The sequence below is a fragment of the Poecile atricapillus genome, chromosome 7 (genome assembly GCF_030490865.1).
Source record: "Poecile atricapillus isolate bPoeAtr1 chromosome 7, bPoeAtr1.hap1, whole genome shotgun sequence".
NCBI lineage: Eukaryota > Metazoa > Chordata > Aves > Passeriformes > Paridae > Poecile > Poecile atricapillus.
Window position 1 is genome coordinate 11,388,969 of NC_081255.1, and position 26,034 is coordinate 11,415,002.

At 35.4% G+C, this 26,034-nt stretch overlaps 1 protein-coding gene across 4 annotated transcripts in view; it reads right to left on the reverse strand.

The window, feature by feature from the left end:
• Positions 1–26,034, reverse strand: part of KCNT2 (potassium sodium-activated channel subfamily T member 2) — a 121,652-nt gene that overhangs the window by 71,083 nt on the left and 24,535 nt on the right. For all 4 annotated transcript variants that reach the window (XM_058842289.1, XM_058842290.1, XM_058842288.1 and 1 more), the window contains exons 2-9: positions 21,508–21,587; positions 15,897–15,996; positions 12,504–12,575; positions 11,774–11,822; positions 10,453–10,512; positions 7,161–7,235; positions 6,577–6,660; positions 5,919–6,013 (exon numbers count right to left, since the gene is read on the reverse strand). In XM_058842289.1, the coding sequence (XP_058698272.1) occupies positions 5,919–6,013; positions 6,577–6,660; positions 7,161–7,235; positions 10,453–10,512; positions 11,774–11,822; positions 12,504–12,575; positions 15,897–15,996; positions 21,508–21,587 (615 nt within the window). The remainder of the gene's footprint in view (positions 1–5,918; positions 6,014–6,576; positions 6,661–7,160; positions 7,236–10,452; positions 10,513–11,773; positions 11,823–12,503; positions 12,576–15,896; positions 15,997–21,507; positions 21,588–26,034) is intronic.

Sequence of the window (26,034 nt, forward strand, 5' to 3'; positions counted from 1 at the left end):
CATCTTTAATGAAAAGTTGTCAAGATTATTGATGTAAATATTAGCAGCACTTGGTATTTGAGAGACATTTTTACATCCCATGGAAGTTTTTGGGGAAAATATTGGGAAAGAATCTGAGTGACATTTTGTCTCTTTCTTGGGCAGGGGTTTGGTTTTGAATATATTAGTTGCACTCTCCTTAAACAGGCATATTCTGATTACTGAGGTTTCAACACCTTCACTTGGCATTAAAAATTAGTAGAAGAGAAAGATAAAAATGTTTTAGAGGATAAAGGCTGGAACTTTCAGAATGGTAAGTACTTCAATGTCTAACTCTCACCAAGAGTAAAGGCCTCCCAAGACAGGCTGAAAATTCTTCCCTCTATCAATTTAAAGTATTGATTTATAAAATATAGTACTAGACTGTGAAATTGTAATTACATTAAATGTCAAAAGTAGAGGTACAAACTGTATTGTACTGAAATACTGACATACTGTGTGCTACAACAGAGAACAAAAAATGTGGATAAGTTAATTTTGTCTTTCAAATTAATACAAATTTAACTTTTCCCACCTTTATCTACATTCAGTTTGGAACTACTTATTTTCAGATTCATAAATGATCTGCAACCTGTGCTAGAAAACTAGCAAAGTTTATAACTTGAAAAGATCACAAGTACATGAAGCTGACTCATTTTCCAGAGTGAAGTATAAGAACAGAAATCTCTCAATCACACTTTTTAATTGCTTATATATATTCCAAATAGGAGAATTTGCTTATAAATAATGTTGTTGACACTTCATTTTAGAGACACTTTGTGAAGGAACCTTTCTGAGCTATCATTTAGTCTAATTATTTTTCACTTTAAGTAGAGAAGATGACTACAAATGTATCTCTCACGTTAAGAACGTAATTGAGATTGACCCTTCTAACCTTTATTACTTTTTTTCCACAGGCTACAGTAATTAGACTATTCAAATTGTTATTAATTTCACTGGTGTCTGTGTCTAGTTTTAAATACTCCTTTACATCAGTGGCACAGAGAATTCCCTTCATAAGCCATGGGAAAGATGCTGACCTAATTATTTTAGAAATAACTATGTAAAAAGATTAACAAAGGAAATATTATGTCACTACCAAATTAATAACTAAAATAGCATGAAAATCACTGTATAATTATCTAGGTTTCCATAGAAACTGTCTTTGATGGGTAGCCAAAAAGACTTCTGATTGAGCTTCAATACTTCTGCTCTCCCTATAATACATGATTTCTGATCTGCCTTTCACAAGCAACTAACCAGCATACACCCTTATCCTACAATCTTCAAGCAACACTCCTCAGCAGCACTAATCATCCACATGCTTTTTTCAGATCTGAACTTTTGAACTTAAATATGCAAAAATATTTTTAAAGTGTATTATTACAAATACCAAGCTATCAACAAAGAAAATTATATATGGTAGTATTTCTGTGTTGTCAAAATACAATACTTGCATAAAAATATGAAAAGGCATTAATCAAAGAAACAATTGAGGGGTTTATTACATTTTTTTCATGGTAATTTTCGATTACATTTGTTCACCTTTTGAAAAGCCTTGGCCATTTAAGTACTAGTCATAGGCATGTATGCAAATGGATCCCAGTGCTAGCAAAGGTGCAAGAAGTACGGCTATCACATAAATTTGTATTCCAAAAGAAACTCTAGGAGTTTTACCTGAAGTTGTTTCATTTACATAATCTAAATTGGCAACTATTTTTGGCAACAGTGTTTTCATATGTGTCTTATAAAGCAAATTTCAGCAAAGCTTCCTAAGAAATTTCTGTACCTAAGAAAGATAAACTTTATTCAATATGTTTCTCCTATCAAAGCTCACAAGAATGTTGACCTTGAGTTCATGCAGTTTTTCCCAGAAGACAGTATTTCACATGAACTCTAGTTGAATTTGTAAATTATTTGCTCACAAATAACAAGTGGATATTTTAGGAGATGTTTTGCTCCTCCCAGGAGCTGCACAGCTTTTTCATCATCCCCTCAATTAAGGAAGTGTTAAAGCAGTGTCTGAACTCAACCTCAGTTTCATTGCACAAATGCACAGAGAAAGTACCCATCCATACTGTCCTGGTTCCAGGAATTGAGGAGCAGGACAAGGGGATGGTAAGAGTTGGTACAATGGGTGTGGAAGGTACTGCATGTGATACTGGCCTACTTCTAGATCTACTTGTGGTTGTTTGGAGAGTGCTGCCCTGGAATACTTCAAAACAGAAAACAGAGATCCCATGTTTGAAACAAGCAGGTTCCTGACAGATCTGATTTGTTTCAGAGAAGGAAGTGAGTAATTGTCATTGAGGCTACAGTACTGGCATTCTACAGGTTCTGTAAGTTAAATGTGTGGAATCGTCCTTATTTTCTGATGCTGAAAGCACTGAAGTGTAAAAAATGTTAAGATCGACCTCAGTGAGCTTTCCATGAAAGCATAAGCAAAGTTTGTGCAGGTTTGAGTATGAAAAAAATAACTGCCCATCTCAAAGACTTTGCAGCCACCTCCTTCACAAGCTAATCATTCTACACTGGTGATATATGACTAACACGGCTATAAAATTCAAAATAACTTTTAATAGATGATTCACTGTGTCACAGAAAGATGCATGAAATAGTCATTCACTACTATTTGTCTTCTTGTACAGTTTACAGAAATAATTAGTATTCTATTTGACAAACAAGTGCAAACATCCATTGGCTTAATGACACAACACATATTATGACTAGGTCTGTAAATCTTGCTAGAACTCAATAGTAGCCGCTGAACAGCCTGTTATATTGTCTGTTATGTTTTAATAGATGCAAAATTGCTCTGGTTACAAGGACGCTGAGATGTTTAAAGAAAGAAAGAAAAAAAATCATTGGACAGCCTAATCTATCTTTGAAATCAAAAAAAAGGAGAAAAAAAAATCCTTGTATGTAATCTATAAATTACAGATATGTGAAAATGGTCTTACAGATTTACTGATCTGCAAATGAGTTCCATTCCCAGATCCGCAAACAATTATCACCAAAGGTGAAAGAGTGGAGTAGAGCATACATTTTGTTGTGTTTACTGTTTGTTCTGTAGTAACATTGAAAATTGTCAGCTGTGTACAAGAACACTGAAGGAGCCTTTTTCTACTATACTCTGAGTGCAAAGGACAGCCTGGATAATGACATCTAAAAACTCTGAGATTAGCCAATCAATTGTAACCTCAGATAATTTATTTTTTTACTTTTCATTGGAAAACTACCACCTGAGTTGTAAGATATAAGATGGAATATGCCTATCTGTGTAATCCACCATGTATAAGATTCTGATATGGAGATGTAAATGGTGGCTTTCCAGATTATGCAGATAATACAGATTATAAGGTAAAATTCATTTCCTATGGATTTCCTGCTAGTTATGGTAAAGTTATTTTGAAAATACTTTTTTTATGCAGACAGGAACAAAGCCAATGAGGAATCTTTCTGGGCCTCATACCATCTTGGATTCCTTAAAAAAATCATGTCATTCCCATAAAAAGCTCCATTCCATCTCTGTCTATGTGTCTGCCAAAAAAAGTGACTTTGAACAGAAAACCCTGTGTTTTAAAGCTATATTGGCTTCACAAGTGCTGATGTTGCTCTTGCAGCAGATGGCACAAGCCTGGAGCTAAGGGTGCTGTGGGGTTTCAACTGAATCCACAAAGGGCCTGAGTATCAGCTGGGAGGCTTGATGAGGGCAGGTATCAGTGGTGCCAAAAGCACACCATGAGCATTTCCTCCATCCTCTAGGGGAAAGTGCTCTGCAACTGAAGGCACTGTACTCAAGCTACTAATCCAGGCTTAGTAATTTTTCTTTATTGAAGCCATGGTACTACATGGAGCAGGGCAGCGTTTCTAAATGGAACCAAAACATGCTTATGAAGACTGGTGATGACTGAAAAGGTTTGCATGTTGTGCAAGTCCTGGCTCCCATACGTGTTTGGGGATACTGACCTGGGTACTGCTTGCATTTGCAGAAAACATGAAAGATCAGTCTGGTGAAAGGCACCCTTAAGTGGACAGATTCCAGCAATGGACTTGGGTCCTCCTTCAGGGGGAAGGAACTCATATAAACCCTAAATGAAACACTCTCTCGAATTTGCCATAGATGTAACATAATCAAAGTCATTAAGTTACTTGTTTTGGACTGTTTACAGAGATTTCTTAGGGGGTATTTTTAATATATAATTAGTAGTATAAAGAAAAACTGTGTAAAAATGCCATAATGTGTGTTCACATAGACAAGAGTCAACAATCACTTGAACATAACTCCAGTCTTAGAGAAGCTGCAGATGTTTGAACTACTATTCTCGGCCAAAAAGTGCTTTGTTTCCTTAGTTACTGGCAAATACTACTGGGTGTCTTCATCTTATTTAGCTTATTTTCAAGTCTAGCAGGGTCAGTTCTAGGTCAGCAAATAATGAGCTATAATGTAGTAGTATCTGCAGCTGTTGAGCCCAGCCATAATTACAGGTGAGCTTGCCACTTCCTGCATGTTTTATTGTCAGTTATCACAATGCCTGATGGTGAGCAAGATACATAGTTTGTGCAGCATTTCAGTAAAATGCTGAAGTAGGCAGGTAAAAAAGGGTGAAGGAATATTTATTCAATAACACCTTGTATTGTAAAAAACTAAAAAGCAAAATTAAAAATGTCCAAGTCCTTATGCATATAAAATTACATAATGTTCAATTGGAGATTAAATATCACAAAAATTCCTTACTGTCTGGAACAAGCAGCATTTATCAGTAAGCAGGTGTGTGGCCCTAAGACAAAGGGTAAAATTGGACCATTCATTTAGCCACCAGCTAAAGCAAACTCCTCTTCTAAAAAGCAATGTGCTATGTTGCACTTACTACCAAAAGGATTAGCCAGCACATAACAGTGACTATTAGAAAAGCAAGCTAGAGAAATAAAGTAAGAGAAAATCTAATTACTGTCTCCAAAATGACACACCAAATTTTATCAATGTGCTGACCTAAAGGCATCTTGTCTGGCAAAACAAATACAGGTGATTTAGCCTTTCCACACAGAACCCTTTTCTCTCTTCACTGTCCTCTTTTACACCAGCTTGTATCACACTGTGCATGGTTCTGTATTCCTCCTGAGTATGAGCCTCAATTCTCAGGCACTACTAATGAGAAAAATCTCTATGTTAAGCTACAGAGCTACTGTATAGCCAGAATAATCATGTAGTCTCCTTTATCTGCCTCCAGCCCTGGCTAACACCATATCACTCTGGCACAATATAAACATGGAGCAATCGAGAGATATTTCCTGTGAATGTAAATTTAAGTTTTTCAGGTCTTGTAGAAAAACATTCTTCAGAGTAATATATTTTGGTTGTTTGAACCTACCATCCAGTACCATCAGTACTCTAATACATTCTACACTATCTGTAATCTGTATTATTAACAGCTATCCGCTGTAATACTTAGGGGAACCTGATTCGGTCAAAGTGTTAAAGCTGAAATATTGCACATTCTTTTTTATCCCAGCAGTCAGAGGAAGGTGTCAAGAGTCTTGGTGTGGGTCAACGTACTTCTGTTGGTACTCTTCATGTGTGAGCGACTTCTCTGCTGAGGTTGCACTCTTAGTACATACGTAAAGTTCCCCCTGCTTCATCCTGTGTTTTTGCATCATCTCTATTTCCTTCCTTAGAAGTAAGGAAATCTTCTTAGAGTAAGAAGGATTCCTTTTACCATGCATGCACATCCTGTTTCCAAACCCAGTACTTCCAGACCCCAACAGTACAGGTGCTAGTTAACACTTTGACTGAAGTGTTTCACCCTTATGTCACTTGATGGTTTCCACCAGGCCTGTTCTATCATCACATATGAGAGAAGCCAAGTGTATAATAAAAACAAGGGGATTTTCCCACTTACCAAGTGAAGATGAGACATAATAAGGTAGATATTAAAATAAGAACTTGGTTAAACATTGCGGACTGTGTGCGTTGGATGGCTCGGTGAAGATCATTCTGTATTAATGGAAAATAGGTGTTATTTTTGGATTTGGATCAGTAAGTCAGGATTCTGTAGAGGAATTATGCAGTATCCAGATAGCATTCCAGTCACTCAAATGCACTTACAAGTTTGCTGATAATATAGAAGGTGCAGAAGCACCAGCTGTGATTCTGTGATTATTTAAGTAGTTCTTTGTTCATCCCAGCACAATTCTGATCCTATTACAAGCTGCCTTGAGGTCTGCTCATGTCTAGTTTACAAATTACAGGCTGCAATGCCCAATTATGGCCTTGCAGTTGAATTCTCTGCAATTGTGTATGAATGGCAGAGTAGAAAAAGCACCATCCACTGCCATTTCCTTTATTGGCACAGTAACAATTTATACTAATTGAGATTTCATTTCATGTCTTTTTTCTACTTTTGATGCAGAAAGCAGTTTAGTAATGCTTGACCATTTGTACAACCTAAATACACATCTGGTTAGCTCCCTATTAGGGTTGGACTGTACTGCCAAAATCCCACTAAAGACAATTTACTAAAAAAATACAACTCTAGAATATTTCCTTTGCATACTTACAATCATATTTTCTAAAGCATGCTTTGCCAGCCAGCAATTTAAAAATACAGGAATAAACAGGTTTCTTAGGACTGGCCAGAAAATCTGAAAGAAAAATTAACAAATTCATTAGAAGCTTTTCTAAAGAGGAATAGAGCTTTACTATTCAAGCAGCAATGAAACACATGGGAAAAATACTTACTATTAATGTGTTTCTAGCGTGAGGTTTGGCTTTAAATAACATTTTGTCTTCCTTAGTGATTAACCACATGCAAGATAATTAGATAAAATAGGAACACAGTCAATTTTCACTGAAAACATGAGTGATTCTTACATTTTTATAACCAGCCTGTTTGTTTTATTGATTGTGCTGTAGTTGGAGTTAGAGGGTTTTGGTTTGGTTTGTGCCCATGGAAGAGGAAGTGGAAAGTTACCTGTATGACTTCACTCCAGTAGCAAACTATCCTCTTATTGTTGGCAAATTTCTGTTCCAATAGGCACAAACTCATCATCCACATAAGAATAAAATTTACTTTAAAAAAGTAAGAGTATTTGTGCAGCTATAAAACTGCAATGTGCAAATGTATTAAGTCAAATACATTTACCGTGATGATGAAAGGGACAGCATTAATTATTTCCAGAAGAAAGGGTATCCTCAGAATTTGCTCCCAGATATTTCCCTTCAAAGAAAAGGAAAAAAAACCCCACAATGTCACAGCCAGCTTACAAACAGTTCTGATGAGGAATACATGTGATATCCCAACGTAACACAGGAAGTCTATTCCTTACCTGAAATTCAGGAATATCATTCATCTCAGATTTAAACACGTGACAAATGTGAATATAGAATATAGATCACTCTGGATCCTTTTTCCTACAGTTTATCACAATGTACTTCCCAAGTAAAAGATATATACTTTTTAATCTCCTTCCTTTCATCATTAGCCTTTTATCTTTGTTATTTTTTCTTTCCCAACTGTTTTGGAGAGCGAAGTAAGGAAGAATTTGAGTGTTTAATATTTGAATTAGAACTACAATAACAAGTTCTCTACTTCTGCCACCAACATTTCAGAACACTTCAAGGTTTTTTGGAACTTGATCTTGCTTCCATGAAATGAGAGGTCTTCCCACATATTTCAGTGAAGTGGTATTGATCTTTTAATTTGCTTACTAATAGCAACAGGATGGGGATAATTCTACTTTTTTTTCCCAAAGCTGTGCAGTAACTGTGAATGATTAAATGTTGAGATGAAAATCCACATATTAAAAAAGGAAGATAGTTGAACTGCAGTGACTTACAGCTTTACTAATGCTGTGTATGAGGACTCCATCACAGGTAATGCAATAATAGTGCAGCACATACCATGGCCGTACAACAGGAATTTTCAGCAGAGCATTATATTTTCAGCTGCAATTACATGTTTGCCCTCCATGAAAAAATAACCACCTGATACAGCCACTGAAAGTTAAACACAAATTCTTTCTCCATTTTTAACTATTCACATCTGGAAGCCACTATACCTCAGGGACAAGGATTATTATCTTCCATGTAATTGCAATTGGTGGGAGTCAGACATACAAGTGAAATTACGAGGCTGTAAACTGAGGGGGTTTTGTATGAAGAGTAAAATCAAAATCAAATCTGATTTTTCAAACTTAACCATTTTGTGATTTCACAATTTCCTCACTTTTAATGACAGGAGTTTGCTCCTCTGCATTATATAGAAGGAATGTCACATAATTTACTTGTGCAGGCAAAATGCACAAGGTATAGATGGGCTCCAAGTAATTAGGGATGTATGCAGCTGTAGGATTCTGGCTTCCACATGGAAATGCACCATGAGTTCTGCAAAACTGTCTTTTGCAGTGAGAATGTATGGTGCTGCTCAAAGCCCTGAGAGTGCCTGAACACAAGGCATATGCAGGATTGCCAGATGTCTGTGTCAAGTTTTGACAATGGAGATTTTTGATGTAGACATCTTTCAGAATTCTGGCCAAGGACAAACCCTCATGTAATACTTTAGTTTGTGACAGTGCAGATTGTAAACCTTCCATTCCTGGATCCAAGTGATCAGCATCACAACACAGTGCTAGATCCTCTGCTTTCCTCTCCATTTAAAAACTATAAAAATTGCAAATTCACTGCATCATAGCAGCATGATATGCTACTCTGACCTCATTATTCTGCATGTTGAATCATTTCTCATATGTCATAAACCAGGCATCAGAAAGGTCAATCTCTTGGAGTATTCTCTCAAATGACTGCTTTATTCATTTTACAGGTTATTTGTGAAATCTTAGCAATGTGTACTCCGATGCAAACACAATCATCTTTTCATTGTTTTCTTGCTTGCTAATTCTTTGACTTGTAAAAGTCAGTTCCCTCAATTGTGAAAGTTTTGAAAATGTTTCCATAAAATAAGTAATCTGTCACAGACTTACATTAACCAAGGCACCTTTGGTCACCTTGGTTGTGCAGAAAAGCTTTACAGTGGGTGAAATAACACCATTCTTGGCTTCAAGAGAATGGTGTAAAACTAGGAAAACAGGACCAGAGGGGAGGATGTGCTTGCATCAAGTGGATTGATGTGATTGACAAATTTTGTTGTTCCTTAGATTAGTCTTTTAATTCTTTCTTTTATGGGGAGCGGAATCACAAAATTGCCTCAAGTTCTGTGACAGGTATATGCAGCAAATCAGGGCAGTGGAGATTTCCATCCACCACACACTAATGAATAACTTCTCATGGAAGCTGATTTGGCAAGAATTCATCTTTTGTACCCACTGAATCTGATCCAAATCACAAGCAGAATGGATAAGGTTAAAATGCTGCCCAATAAACACACGAACTGTGATTGCCCTTTGTTGTTTTGCCACCAGTATATAAATTTTGGACTATTCTGGCCCATTACTGATTTGCACTTCTAACCTCTGACCCTTAAATAATATATGCTCCAAGGATTAAGAATAATTTTTAGACAGCAGACAACTGCAAGCCTCTTAGCATTATTAGGCATTAAGGAAAATATATATGCCATAATCACTCAATATACACATTGAAATACAAGTCTCTAAATTCAGCACTGGCTCTGATAGCTACTGAATGTCAGTAATACAAAATATAATAAAACAACAACTAAAAAATTATCCCCCAAGATATTTTCAGCTTTAGAAACCAAATATTTTCATATTTTCTTTGGTAAATGATTTCAAATGCTTTTATTATTTTTCTGCTAAAGATACTAAAAATGCAGAGATAGAGCAGAACAAAATGGAATGAAGAAAACTGAATAAATATATTAGAAAAAAATAACTCTTAAAGGAGAATGCAAATACAAAAAATACATTGTACTCCCATCAAATTATTGCAGAACATTTTGAAAAGACATTCCAGTAGTATCACACAGATGGATAACACAAGTATGTAGCTATCCTATTTTTTTTTTTTTATTTTTTTTTTAAAGTACTGTCTTGGCCTAGTTTTTCTGTGCACAGTTTTAGAGGGCTAAACTTTGAATTATATGTATTGAGTAGCTACATCAATGACAATTGTGTCCAATACATTATGGACAGACAAATAAAACTGCACAAGTGAAAAATCAGTGTCAAAAAATCAAGGTCATTTTTGAGAATGTGTTTTCAAATTACAATGTGCCAATGGACAATGGAAAATAATGTGCATTTAATTGCCAACTTCCACTTTTTAGATATTAGAGTTGGCTCATAAATTTGGGAAACAGGGCTGCCTGTGTGACAATATACCACCCTCAAAAAGTGTGTTTTTCTAAACTTCCTGCTTGTATGCCAGCATGGGCACTGGTACATAAACTTTATATTGAAACATTTCTCTAATTAATTTTTAATTACTTCTGCCTAAAAGTAACAAATAGTACTTACCTTGTAGCTTAGATAACTTAGCAACAGAGTTTCAAAGAGACTTATTACTGCCACAGACACCTTAAGTGAAAAAAAAGTGTATTAACACCAGCTTCTAGAGAATAGATACTAACATTACAATGAAAATAAAAGATTATATAAAACAGCTTTTTCTCAGCTACAAGCATTTTGTTTGAAGCTTAGATATTGTTATTTTTCTGAGTTTTATTTATTCCTAAACAGTACCAAAATCTTTCCACATGACTGAGAGAGAGAGAAGGAAGCTAAAGATAAGGAAAGTCAGTCAGCTCTTAACTTTTTTGTAAAGATGCTATGAATGTGTGGAAAAGCAAATGTTTTTCTTACTCTGCATAATGCAGGAAGTTGAAAGCAGCAAAAATAATACAGATGAATAATTACTGGTTTTAAGTTTTAAATGCAGCTGAGCTCAGTTTCCCAGCGCTCAATTAGATTATATGCAGTTAGTATATGTATTAAATAGCTTAAAATATTTAAATAGTCAAACACCAAAATTGTAAAAAAAATACTTAAATCTTTATAGATATTAAGAATTTACTTAAGTTCTTTGCATAGAAAGTATTTGTATTTTAATGTGTATCATGGGACTATTCCATCAAGATGGATTTTATCAAGCTAGAGCCTAAAGTCAAGCCTCAGGATTTTAAATTTTAAATTAATGCTCCCTACAGCTGAAAACTCTGGAGGGAGCACAGTGTCTTTATCTAGAAGTAAAAAAGATGCTATGACTTGGGAAATTATTAAAATATACAAAATTATTAAAATAGGAAATCAAAATATATCAGCTTCTCTACATAATTATTAGTTTTAGATAAACTCAGGCTTTATTTTCAAATAAATTCCTACAGTTACAAAACAGACATATTAGAAAAGGTCCGTATCCATAGGCAAATAAATATCTCAGTATTTTAAAATTAAATTTAATAAAGTAATCTGGATGCTAGATCAAAAATTATTCAAACTGTGCATATTCTAAAGGTATTTTCAAGGGCTTCTTAGAAAATCGTGTATTATGTGGAGGTACAATCATTGTATTGGCATTGCAACAATCACGGTGAGAGAGTATAATGGTATAACCCACCTGTAAGCTTAAATAGTAAGTTTTTTCTAGTAAAAAAACACATTTCACAGACAGAATCAGTACAGATCAGCTGATCTTTATGCTTTTGCTGTACTTGATGTTCAAGATTTCCTTGCTGACACCAACATTTCCAAGTATCCTTTAACACTGCTACAATTCTGTAAATCAATATCATCTCCAGTTGTTACATGGAAATAATTGAACTGGTCATTTACTTATTACCTGTAATCCCCATAATGGTAAGCTTCGATTCACCCAAATAATGGGAGACCTGTTCATTACAGTAAGGAAATAAATATGAAATTAATCATAATCTGGTGTTTTAAACAAAAAAAAAAAAATAGTTGTACATGTGTATGGAAATTAGACTTATTGAAAAAAAATCTCAGTAATGAAAACTTCAAATTAGTAGTTATCTACTGAATATTGACATGTCTTATATTTCAGCAAATCATTAGGTTCCTGTGGGAAACTGGCAACCCTTTTTTGTGAATATTTTGCTATCTGTATAATGATATAAATGGTATCTAAGCCTTAGGGGCTGTCATAGCTTGGAAGAATCCTATCAATGCTAATAGACACTTGATACAGCATCACTAGAATGTACGCTCTCAATGGCACAATAATTTCCTCTTAATCATTAACTGCTACTCAGAAATGGTTTTCTTAATTAAGGGCATCCTTTTTTTTTCTGCAAGGTATCAGCACTGATGGAACTCAGATCCCACACCAGCATCCAGTCCAGCAGTTCACTTTGCAATCAAAAGAAAGAATTAAAATATTAAATGCAGTTTTAACATTCAGAAATGTAAGTAATGGCTAGAGATTTATAGAAACATCCCTACTATATGTTAAAATGCCACAATTCCAGATGGAAATGGATTTGTCTTCCTGTGTTCCCTTCCCACCATTCTGTGGACTTTTGGTTTGCTGTTTTAACTTAGGAACTCACCAATCAATTGTTCCAGGTGTGTAGTTTTGATTGGAACAACTCCGATTTAACTCCTTACTGATAGTTGCCATACTGTCCATGCAAAGTCCATTTTCATTAGCAAATGTGTGTGGGAACACAGTCACAAAAACATATGAGAGGAAAGGGATATTAATTACATCATTAAGTGTTCTATGAAATGCATGCAATATCTGAAACCAATGACAATCAATAGAGACATTTTTTAAAGTAAAGTTATTTTCAGAAAGTACTGCTGTATGTGCTCCATATCTGTAGATAAAGGACTATGAAGCATTCCAGGTTACATTTTTTTAAAGACTTTTTTTTTCAAATTTAAAACCAAGACAACTGAAACGACTTTGTAAAGCTGAACTAAGTACACAATATGTACTGAAGATCAAGAGACCCTAGAAATCCTATACCGTGGATAGGCTGTCATACAAAGACCACATTCTCAACAGAAAAGACTGCAGCAAACTACACTTGATAACCCCTTTTGAGGATGTGAGGAGGGCTGTAGATGCATGCAGCAGTATTTCAAGTACAAAATTGATGATACCCAAGTAAAAATACTGGCCATTATACACATGATGTTATCTTGCTTTTAATTGCTGGTACAAATCTTCCTTTTAAATGGTCATATAAGGATGTGGGAATATATAATCTGTAAATGATGACAAATATCCTTGCTCACCCTTGGCAAGCATGGTCAGCAGAAAAGAAAAGGATCTGGAGCCCACAAATTAGCAACAACTGTATTTGTACCAACTATGAGTGGGACAGTGCTAAATTGTACCCATTAATAGGGATGCTTTATGTCTTAAGCTCTTTCCTGTACACCCGCTGTGCCTGAAGGAGTAAATGAAAGACACCAACTTGTGCAGGCATTTCTGAAAAACAGGAAATAAATCTGATTAAAAGACCTCCTCACAGATTTGTCACTTTCAAACCAACCAGGTGAAAACATTTTCTATGGCCACGCTCTCAGCATGCCCAGTAGTTTCTTTCATTGGGCTGTGACACAGTACCTAGAATTTATTTTTTCTTATGAAAGAAAAACCACATCTTTAAGAATGCATTCAAGCATGAATTTTGGTGTCAAGCTCTTAGGATATCTAGGGCATTAATGGGGTGCCATTTGTTTGTCTGGAACAGCTTATAAGATGCCTTAGTGAGCCAGCAGAAGGACTTACCTGAATCTTCTCAGGCAGACAAATGTTGTTCAGAGATAGAAAACACCAACTACTCTCTTAGATGTACCACAACACCATGTAAGGGAATAACATGTATAGAAAACATAAATACACTCTCTGGTGAATTGTAAAACACTTTGATTGAAGAACATGGCAGGAAAGGTGTGAAGCATTCGGCAGCCTGCAGATGTATATGAATATGCATCTTTGCATATAAATACAAAAGTATATTTGGCATAAGGTCTGATATTCAAACCTGTCCTGCACACCCAGACAGAACAATGCAGCACAATATAGTCATCTGGGCTGACCAGAGGTCTCATAAAGAAAGAAATGCAACATACCAGAAACCATGATTAGATGGAAAATGTTAAGTCCCTGAGTTGCTAATACACCCAAATTTCTAAGGATGTGTGAGATGTTACATAGTGATCCGTGTCATTATGGAAACACACCATGGGATCAGTATAATCAAGAATACTAATCTTAAAGTAAAGCATGGACATGAGATAAAGGAAAATATAATGATTTCATTATTTTTGTTTAAATCCCTTTGCTGTGAATTGGTAGCTTTTGCTGTTATGTATTTTTGCCACGTATGTAATTGCTTTAATTATGAATTGTACCCACTCTTCATGTATAAAGAGACAGCAGGCTCGTGTGAACATGTAAAAACTTGTTACTGCTGTTACCCGCTTGCTAAGAGTGTAACCTGTCCACATGTTGGAGCTTTGTCCAGACCTGGTGGGGGCTTCCAGCCACTGCTGCTTGGGAGATAGCCAACATGTTCGGGCTTGCCTGGACTTCTACCCCAGCACAGAATGCACCACACAGCCCAACAAGAAACTGCCTATGAAAGAGCCAGTGACCAGGGGTAAAGTGGGCGTGTTGGTGGAGCAGAGACTCCCTGCATCCCCAGCACTGCTTGCTCGTCCTTTATTAACGAATTAATAAATTGCCTTATTGATTGACCAACCAGATTGTTGTAAACAATTTATAACAGATGGATTTCCTCATCTCCAAAACTTTATTGCTTGTCGCCTCTTACTGAAGAGACATTCTAAGGCATATGTAGAGTCAAAAGTAGTTTTTTATGGGTCTTGTTTTTCAGGGAAATTTCTCCACAGCCCTTTTTCAGATCTTACAATTTCTCATGATAAATTTTGACCAAAAAAATCTCAAATCTGTCTTCTGTACTTCCTATTCACGTATCCTCTCATGCACTGCTGAATAAAGCAAATATTCTTTACCTCTCTTCGCTTTGGATTTCATTCTTGTAAAGTACAGTATTTCTCCTATGCACTAGCTTTTTTTTGGTGTTACCCTTACTAGATTTAACTGATATCCAAATATTAAAATTAGATATCAAACTCTGTCCTTTGCCTAATGTTGCGTGAAGACTGCTGGTTCTATCATACTAAGCTTAGTGTTTTCTTATGTGCTTTGTTTCTTTCAGCACTTAAGGACAAAAGAATCAAATCAAGTTAAAAGGAAGTATATTAATAAAATGTGGTACTTATTAGCATTAAAAATTGAGGAGATTTAATATTCTCAGGATACAAATACAACAGAAATGCAGGATTAAATGAATTATAATTTTTTGCTACATTTGGTGATTAATTGTGTAACACATTTTAAAAAACGGTCATATAGAATACCATATTGGCAATTCAGGGTGTGCTAAATCATGCATTATATCCATAAATCATTGTAAGTATAGAATGTACTTTTGGTCTTACTCTTCTGAAGTGTTTAGAAAAAGAAGGCTAGAAAATTATTATCAATATCGTCTCCATGAAAGCTCAGTTGCATGTGTTTGTCTGTCCATTTCTGGGATCTGGGGTTTTAAGTAATATTATTTAAGGAAAATCTGAAAAGAAGTGTTGCATAAACTGGGAATCAGACATTTGCAATTTTACATAGAAACGTTATCTAATAATACATCTAAAATATATGTTTGCATAATAATATGATGCACAGTATCTAAGGAGAGAGACAGGATTATTTTAGTGGGAAAGGGAATAAATAATATTGTTATTTAGTTCTTATTTCCATTCACAATGTAAGAGCAGCTTTATAATTCTTTCAAAATATCTGGAAGACATAAAACAAATCCTTCATGTATTCATTATTTATTTATTTAATATAACTTAAATAATGCTTTGAGAGTAGTAATGCGAAAAAAAGTCCCAAACATTACCATCCAAGTCCTTGTGTAGGATCATCCAGGAGCACACGAACTATGTATAGGAAACAGCTTAGTAGCTTGAGAGAGAAATTGAATAATCGTATTCTCAGACCTAGTTTGAAAATAAAAGAAAAGAAAATACTGAAATAAGTTCAGAGGTTTTAAAGTTTCACCAACCTTCAAGGTAAAACTAAAAGGAACTAGAACAGTCCTGTAGTAAAAAGCAAATGTCTATATAAACATTCTGGGTTAAGACTCAGCCTGGTTTAATTTAAAGAACTATGCAGTCACTTGTTCAAAAGCTATTCTATGCTGTTAATCCTTACTGCTGCCATTCTTTGGGTCTTTGCTAGTTTGAAAAGTTCACATTCTTTGGAGGGGAACCAGAACTATGCAATGCTTTTTTGAGATACAGGATACAGCAACATGAAAAGATGAATTTTCAGCCATAGGCAGGGGATATGCAGTAGCAAGTATTTAAATTTTATATATTAAATATTATATTATTAAATGATTTATATATTGAATATAATATAAATAATATCCTATTATATTATATTAAATGTTAAAGATTTAAATCTAAAGAAGTCTTCATACAGTAGCTTTGCATACAGAATAAATTAACTCAATCCCAACTTATAAAATATTAAACTGGAGTTATTTAATGCTGAAGTTGAATAACCATGCATTCAAGAGTCAGGACATCTAAAAGTCTGATGTTCAGTCTAAAACGCACAATTGAACTGAATCAACAACTTGTTCTACAGACCATGTAAATATTGAGATATTCTAACTGAATAGATATGCCACAAATACTATTTCAAAATATTACATTATTTCCCACAAACATAGGTTTAATGCACCAAGACAGGGTTCCTTGAAAGGGATCCACATGGGCACTTACTTCTATCATATGGGCAATTTATTTCACTGCCAACTGGAGCCATTATCTACTGAAGTGGAACTTTTTTGATATTTCTATGTGATTTTGCAGTCATTAGAGGATTAAGGTTTAAATTTTCAGTACTGCTATTGAATTCAGCAGACTTTTTTTGCTAGTGTGAATATTTGCATCTGACTCTTAGATGTAAGCATTCATTTACTAATTAAGTTAAAACTGTTGGTTGACTAATGTTAAGTGACTGGAGGTCACTTTAGCAATAATATTTTTCAGTCATGCAAACTGAGAGTCCAGTTCTGCATGGCTGAGCCCTTCTATACAAAGCAGGATACTCTGAGTCTTACCCAGATGTGACTTCCCTTGCCCCAGTCACTGCAAGGACACTGAGATTACTGTTGTGTTGCAAATGCTTCAGCAGGTCTGCTGAACTCAATGTAATTACTTCTGTGGTTTAAGAACTACCCAAATAATGCATACCCAAAGCTGTGCGCATACATTCCCTCCCAAGGAGAGAATCACAATCATTTTATGGTAATACCAATTTTTTTTTTAACTTTACTCACTCCTAAGTTCAAAATCAGCACCTTACAGATAAAACTGATAAACCAGCTTTTATGTCTACTAGTTCCTTTCCCATTAAAACTCCATCTACTAAAAACACAGAAAAATAGAAAATGAATTCTTAAATATTTTACCATGCAATTTTTGAGCAAAATCTCTGGGTTTATTACATAAAACTGCTTAATTCTTTTAACTGTGAAGTGGCAGTTATCACAAAAGAATGGGATGGACTTTAACAGAACTTTGTTTCTGTTAAACAGAACAGAAGGGTTAAAGGGTTAAAATCCTGTGGTCCGTGGGAAGTCCCACAGCTGTTACTGGCAACTGGGTTTAATAACATTAACCTAAGGATTCCTGCTCCCCTATCAGGAAGGAAGGAAATATTATCCTACTATTTGACTTGGTAAGTGCTATGATCCTCATTTGCAGCTTTTTTAAACTGTTGCTGAAGAAAACATTATTTGTTTGTCCTAAGCCTTTTGTAGAAGTCTGCTGGAATATGAATGGTTGCCCTAACAACCAAGCTATTAAAACTAGAAAAGCAGATAATGTTTAAAAAGAACCCTAATCCTAAACAAACAAAAAAAAGCCTACCAATTTTGTATTGCCTAACTTTCTTTGGCGAGTCCAGAATTCTGTTGTTTTTCTCCTGTTTTTTAGCTTGTAAATGTTACTGCTGGTGTGAAACACTTGTTTTCTGCACTGATAACGGACTGGTTTCTAATCATCCTTTGAAATTACATGTTGGTTTAAATGCCAAAAGAAAATGGTTCTTTTCTGATTAAAAGCTACATCAATACAGTGGACTGATGTTCCAGCCTGCTGCCCTAAATCCTGAACTCTCAAGTCTTAGTTCTGATAGATGTGGAACTCAGGCTCTGGATATCTCCATAGGAATGGCTATTTCCCACAGAATGGGAGGCAGGGTTTTTAAACCAGCCATGCTTTCATCTAAGGGTTCCAGTCAGCATCTCTAGAGAGTGCATTTTGTGGCTGGGGTTGTTTATAAAGCAAGGCAAAGTACAGGTTCTGTAGCGTGATTGGATCAGTTATTAAAATACGAAAGAAAAGGCTTCCTGACCCAGTCTATCCTGGGTCACCTCTCCTTACTCTGTGTGCGTCAACACTAGTAACATATGCAGCCACCCTTGTTTGGATAATTAATGCAGGCCTAACAGATGCATTTTTTTTTCTGGTGGAAAGATTCTTCAGCCTCCTATCTGGGGATTCACATGTGAGTTGGAAGCAATGCATGTCTTCCACTATCATGGAGATGCAGGATTTCAGATGTGGGAAGGAGGGGCACAAACACTACAGAAGGCATTTAAAACAGGTTTTCACTTGTTATTCTGGTACAAAGGAAGCATTTCATATTTGTTTGCTTCCTGTCTATTTTTGTTCTGTATTTCACATGCTGTCAATGGATCAACATGGTCTGCTTGACTTAATTTCTTTTTCTCCATTCAGAGCCAGATTGCTTAAGTAGCAGGGTCATTGGCACAGAATATAAGTGGTGCCTGAAACATGTATTCAGCTCAACTCATCATGCACTGTTATGCAGCTATGTATTGCTTAATGGAAATGCAATTTCATTGTGTCTATGTAACAAAGTTGTTACATACTCTTGTCTTATTCAAAAGAATTAATAACATTTCAACATCTATTTGTTTTGTGGACCAAATATAATTGTCAAATCTTAACATTTCCTTCTCAGTTTAAACAAGTATTTGCTATTCTTGCAGGCACCTTTAAGTATAGCATGATACATTATATTTTACCACTTCTGACTGTGACTATTTTATTATAAATTCTTGATACTCTCCTTGCAAGCATTTTTGTAGATTAAATGTCAGATTTAGAGAGTTGGTCTAATCAGAGTGACAGATACCGGGTGAGGATTTTAGAATCATCTCCCATTATTCCTTTCCTATAGGTCACTAATATACTGTTGATTTTCAGCAAAATCATTTTGGTGGCAGCTGGCTTTAGGAGCTGGACCAAAATATCCTCTTAATAATTCACATCCTTGTGATGCTTATCCTTTATTCCCTCTTTAATGACTTGAAACTTCACTTACTTTTTCCCTTTGAGACTTATGCTTGGCTGTGATAATGCAGAGGGTGATCCTGGCAAGTACAAGCAAGTCATGCTTGTATGACTATGTCAATTTTCTCTTTCTCTTGTTTTTTTTCTTTTTTTGGGGGGAGAGTGCTGTGTGACACCTTTGTAAGATGTTTTTTATACATTGTTTGAATTTGATTAGACATTTGCTTGAAGAAGATGGAGTGGAAACTAGATTGACATGAGACATAGATGAAGGCTTGTTATATATCAGTTTATCAGTTTAAACAAATATAATAATTAATAAAGTAGTTGATATTTCAAGTTGCCGTCAAAGATGTGATTTAGATCAGGATAGTATTCTGTAGAAAGTTCTTATAAATTCTAGACCTGACTTCTCTGGTTAGCAAAACCATGTGATATTATAAAAAACTCTTTGTTGAACATGTTTGATTTAGTTACACTATCAAAAAAATTTGCTGATCCTACTGACAATTTTTTTATCAATGACAGGAAGTCCATCCTTAATATGTGAAGGAAGGTTTTTAGTGCTCTCACAGAATACTGACTAAAATCCATTATCTTTGTTTATCAGCTCCCTGGTACTTCTGGGCAAAAGATTCCTCCTGTTTCAATGGAGGGACTGAATGAGTACATGTGACTGAGTGGCAGGTTACTGTCAGCAGCAGCTTCTTGAAGACTTTCTTTGGGAAGATTCTGGTTCTGAGTATTTGGACAAGAATCAAGGTCTGCATAAGCAGAAGGAGTGTTTGAACTTACTGACTACTTTGACTTCGAGATTTTTCTTATATCAGTGCTCTGATGGCTATCCACATCATTCCTGTGCTATTTAGGCACGTGAATTAAGATGAATTTCCCATGTGTGTCTAGGTAAGTCTAATAAGTAATGCATTCCCCATGGATGAACCTCCAGAAGATTTGTTAAACCTGATTCTCTAGCTTAAAACCAGCAATTAATTCCAAAGCCCATACTGAAAATGGCAGTTATTCACAGCTCAATGCCTTTTTTCTTTCCTTTTAGAGAAACATTTTTCTTCCTATACTTGGAAAGTAAAAGAAGTTTAGCCAATAAAAATATCAAGTTCTGTGATATAAAGCTAGTATTTATTTATTTATTGCTAGCTCTTAAAGACAGATTTTTTGGTATGTCTTATTTTTAAAAGCTTGATCTAGTGTCCCCAATTTTGTTTGTTTGGGTATTTTCAGACTGGGACATCAAAACATTTCTTTCTTTTCTTTTTTCTGTGTTTTTCCAGACACAAAACCATGAAACAATTTCAACTGTACAAAGGACAAAATGTATTCTTTGTATTTCATGTATACAGCTATTGTCATTTTAGTTCCTTACATATGAAAGGCAAAGAGAGGTAACTTCAGTCCTGCTACACAGAAGAAAATAGAGGTCAGTTACTGCTCTTCTGACCTATGAACTCTACTATTCTAACCAAGATTGAATAATATTCCATGTTTCCACCCCCCTGGACCAACTGCATGGATGTATTTAAAAAGATTAATATCTTAGTTCCTCCAAATTATTCTCTTCCATGATGGTCAATGACTCTAAACACAAGTATCAATGAAGTTATATTTAGGTTAGACTATATTGCTAAGACTGTAAGTTAAGTTTGACTATAGGCTAATGACAAGGACTACATTTCTGAAGTACCACATCCCCAATAGTGTCCTTTCCAATTTTTTTTTTTTTCAGTGCAGATAAATTTTGAAATTTTAGGAATACTTAATAAAACAGAAGCCTTCAAAAAGCTCTTGAAGCTTTTCTCCTCTACCATCTTAAGTGTCCTTGCTTTCCTAGTCACAAGGTCACGATTTCTCAATGAGCATTGCTGCCAGATCAATGCAAATTAGTCAAGTTGATCATGACACAGAAATAAAATAATGGTTTTGTTTAACAATTTGTGATGTCACTAACTGTTTGACCCTGCATGAGCACATTATTTTCAAGTTTAAATATTTTAACTCAGAAGACAATTAATAATAACTTCACTGCTGTCTTCAACCGATTTTGATCTTACTCAAGTATCACAAATATGCTTAACAGAAATTAATCCAACTGCTTACTTGATCTTTGGTTTTTGATGAAGAAGAGCTTTAGTCTCTCTTTAAATGTATTTTCATTCATATAGAATTCAACTTGCACCCTGAAAGAATAAAAAAGAAAGTATTAGGACTGGCTATGAAAGATAAACCAGTATTTCAAAAGAATTTGTTTCTCTAATCACCTATTTTTGATATGAAACTGGAAGGACTTATAGTGAGTGTTCAGCCAAAAGCTCACTATTTGAATGACTAAAGTTGAAAGTTTTAAAAAAACCCAAACCAAATACACAAAAAAACTTCATCACCAACAAGCAGAAGACCTTTAATTTATCCCCTTTACATGCAGAATCATTTTCATATTACTTGGACAGTCTACACTGCAAAATAAGAATTGGGATTTTCATTGGATGACCATTCTCCTATTTGCATGTTAGAAGGGAAGATTTCCTTGATGTCCAGGTTAAGCCTCCTATCTCAGTTTAAGGGAGTCTCCTAACTCCCTTTCTGTAAAAGTGACATTTTAATGATCCTTCTTTTTTCTATCTTGTTCACATTTCTGTTAAATGTTCATGTCTTAGTGCACTTGTTTGTACTCACCTATAAACAAACATGTACCAAACAAAACCACCCTCTCTGGACTTGTTTTTGTCAGCATGAAATACTGAGATCTGAAAGCAATCACACAATATTGTACAGAAAATAACTCTCCTCATGATTATATTAAAGCAACAGGGGTATCTTTTCTCCATTCCCTCAGATCTGCCTGGCTATATTTCATCTTTCTGTCCCTCACTTCAGCCTGCATACCACACATGCAATAGCTATATAGCCTAGAAGAGAGAACTGTTGCAAGGAATTGGCCAGGGAGGAAGGTGTGTATTAGTTATGCAGAAAAACTCAGCCTGTTCAGAGTTGTGGAGCTCCAGTGCTTGCTGGAAGATGAGAGCAGCATTAGGCTCATTCTCACTGAAGTCCCTGCTCTACCCAACTTACTGAATCTCCATCCCCAGCCAGTTCTCACTCAGCAATGAATCTACCCCAGCACATCTGTGCCTTCCTGAGAAGTCAGAGCTTAGCTGGAGAAGGTCTATTATTGCTAAAGAATGACGAAACACCACATAAGTGAGTTATTTCCCTACATCTCCCTTTCTCTGTAGATCATCATGTTTTGCACAGCTGCACGTACTTTTTCTGCTCAAGCATGCTTGAACTTTATTTCAGCACTTCTTCTCAGCAGTCTTTCATCAAATAACTGTACTTCAATTACTTAGTTTTATATGTAGTCACAATTTTCTAACAGAATCCTGACTTTAGTTTTTCCCTTCTTGCATGTGAAGCCTTTTGCTCAAATAATTTTTGTACAATATACTGTTATCTGTAGTGTCTCTCAGGTTGTCTATACAAGATATTTCCGAACACTTAAAGAGTTGGAGGGTTATTTAATTCTGGGCTTAGAACGGGTGGCATCTCAGTGACTTTTCATGCCTGCTTATTACCAGAAGTTTAGGCATATCACTTTGTAGGACAGGGTCATAAAAAGAAGGCTCTGATTCACTCAGTGAAGTCAGTTTATTTTAACTAGTCATTGCCTTTGTTGTGTTTTATTGTAGTGTTCCTTGTAGGATGGGTAATCACACTACTTCCTATTCAGAGGAAGCACAAACAACAACCTTATTTATTTTCCAAGGTACTTACTGTCATTAATGCAGTGACAGTTTTAGTGGGAAACATCTCCCATTATTGGCAGTTGCCACATGCTAAGTGTACATAATCTTCAAGGATATATTTCAGGAGGTAAAAAAAGTGGCACAAGCTTTTGAAGTAAGGGATGTTAGGGATGTTCTTGAAAAGATGCATGGTGGTTTGGTTTTTTTTAACACATTTTGAATTAATCTACCAGAGTTCTGGTAAGAAAATTTCAGTAATCACTTACAAGGAAAAGCAACATGTTAACAGTGGGCCAATATTTAATGATAATGAGGGAAGAGGATGTGGGAGCTAATCACCCTCCTATCACCAGCCTTATGAATTGCTCTGATAGCCTTCTAACAGCTGTCTACTTGGCTTTTCTTAGAAACCTGCACTCACAGCAGACTGGGATTCCACAGTGCAGCAGTTTCCATGGCAAAATGGATTATGAATGCTGCTAATGCTGCTTCTATGGCTCCTTCTCCCGCCCCTGACTTTTTTAAACTTTAGTAAAAACTGTAGTGGTCTTTTACATTTGCAGAAATATATTACCCACATCTATAATCAATGCACTCTCCTGATACTCTGGCTACTAGAGAATATTTCACTTTGTTTCTTAAGAGATGTTATTTACTAAGTTGACTGGCTGAAGGAGCCCCTGGCAAGGACAGAAATCTCTAGATAGTGCTCTTTCCCAAGACTGCTTTTTATTTCTAAGGAGAACACTCATTCTACTTGAATGAGTGAGAACATTAACTTTTAATGGTTAATATTTTACCTAAAGTATTTGCTCTTTTCTGCATTTTTCCCACTATGAAGTGTAGCCTAGAAAAGGAGGCTTTTGGGAACCTACAAAGAATAAATTCTCATCCTTCCACTGAAATATTGAGAACATTTTGTAGGAGTAGTGGTAAAGGGCTTGAACAAGATTTTTCTGGACTAAATTAGTACAAGTTATTAAGGATGTTTCAAATGAGAAGTGAAATTCTTGTGACACACATATAAAATTTGATTAGTCTGTTGCAGGATATTTGAAATTAGATTCAAAGTGAATGGTTTTGATGAAATGGCCCACCATGTAGATCAGGGTGACAGTACATGTACATGCAACCTGGCCTACAGAATAGATTTGGGTATACTGTGTATTTATAGTGTAACTTGAAAGTGTAGTTTCAACAGTTTGTGCTTCAAGTTTATCTTCCTGTAAAAGACAGTCCACCCTAAGCAGAAGGAAGTCAAGCTGAAGGATTAAAATACTATTCCTTGATGGTGGTTGCAGGGAGACAATGGTTGATGAATATACGGACTTTGTTTTTGCAGTCAGTTAATAGCTTCAGAATTTTACATGTAGTTGTCATTGAATATTCCATGAAAATCTGCTTTTGGAAGTTAAAAGAACTGGTCTTATGCTTTACTGACTCTTACTTCAGATCTGTTGAGAATGCAAAAAAACCTGATGCACCTGTAGCAAAAATTACGGAAGTTATGCTATTGTCCTGAAAACACAGTGCAGTGTGTTAAAACTCAGTACCATTGGTACTGGTCTGCACCAGTTTAAACCCAAAACACATTGATATCACTGAAATAACTTCAAATCTTTCAAACTGTAAGAATCATCTTGAAGTACCCCAAGTACACTGCACTGTTACAATTCAGATAAGATGCAGTTTGGGAAGTACATCTTAATGCAATATAAAGTGTAGTAGGAAAATCCTAATTCCTGTCAAGGACACTAATGCAGAGAACTGCTGGTGGCTGTAAAACACTGTGACCAATCTGTCTGCACTCTGGCTATTTAATTCATTTTTCCTGCATTTTTCCATTACTATTTACAAGGTCATTCTAACCCCATAGCCACACTTTACTATAGTAACAGTATTATCTTGTACCCTCAAAGCTACAAATCGTCTTTCTTTCATGTTAAAAAACAGATTTGGCAGAAATAGTCACTTCAGAAATTAAAGTATGAGCTGGATTTCTCACTACATGCATGCCAAGAACTGTAAATGTTTATGCTTACTATTTATTGATGTTGGAATCAAGAAAAGGTATTAAGTGTACAAACAGAGCCAATCTGAAGAAAAATATTTACATTTATTTAAATACATTGTTTTAGAAAAGGATATCTCACATTTTTCCTACAAAGAAAGCCTAGTAATAGAAAAATAATATTGGGGATTTTTATTGGGATTTTCCAGTTCAATATATGTGAAATCCTGTTAGACTTCAGACCTAAAAGCTTATTATAGCTACAGGGCATAGATGGGTGCTTAAAAATGAAGCACCTGAACTGCTAAAGCAAACTGCTATTATCAGATCTTATTTTACTGCAATAAAAAAAAGAAATAGGCTTTTTTTTCTTTCTTATAGCTTTCATTAAAAGGATTAATGTGTTTTAAGGATGACTCTTATGGGTAACACTTCTATTTGAAGTTTTGAAAGTTCTGAAACACTCAAAATTCTGCTTTAAAAGCACAGTAAGCATGCTTACTGAAGGTGTTTGCTATGCAGTATGCTGATGAAATCTAACTTTTGCAATATGGTCCTGCACTTTCCTAAACATGATTCTAACAAGTGCAGAATACTTAAAACTGACAGGTATAAGGTCATTTTGTGATGGGGATTTTTAGCAATTTAGTAGGAACCAACCAATAAATAATTTCAAGAACTCTGCAGAACTGTGTGTAATAGTTGTCTTGTAGATTATGTACCTAACATTGGTAAACTACACGACAGAACACAGGTTCCTCGGGGATTTTTACTTAGAAGCTCCCTTTCATATCAGTGAATCTGAGTTAAAATCTTCCATGGTGTGCTTCCAGACATACCTGTATTCACTTGATTATGTAACTGGATGTT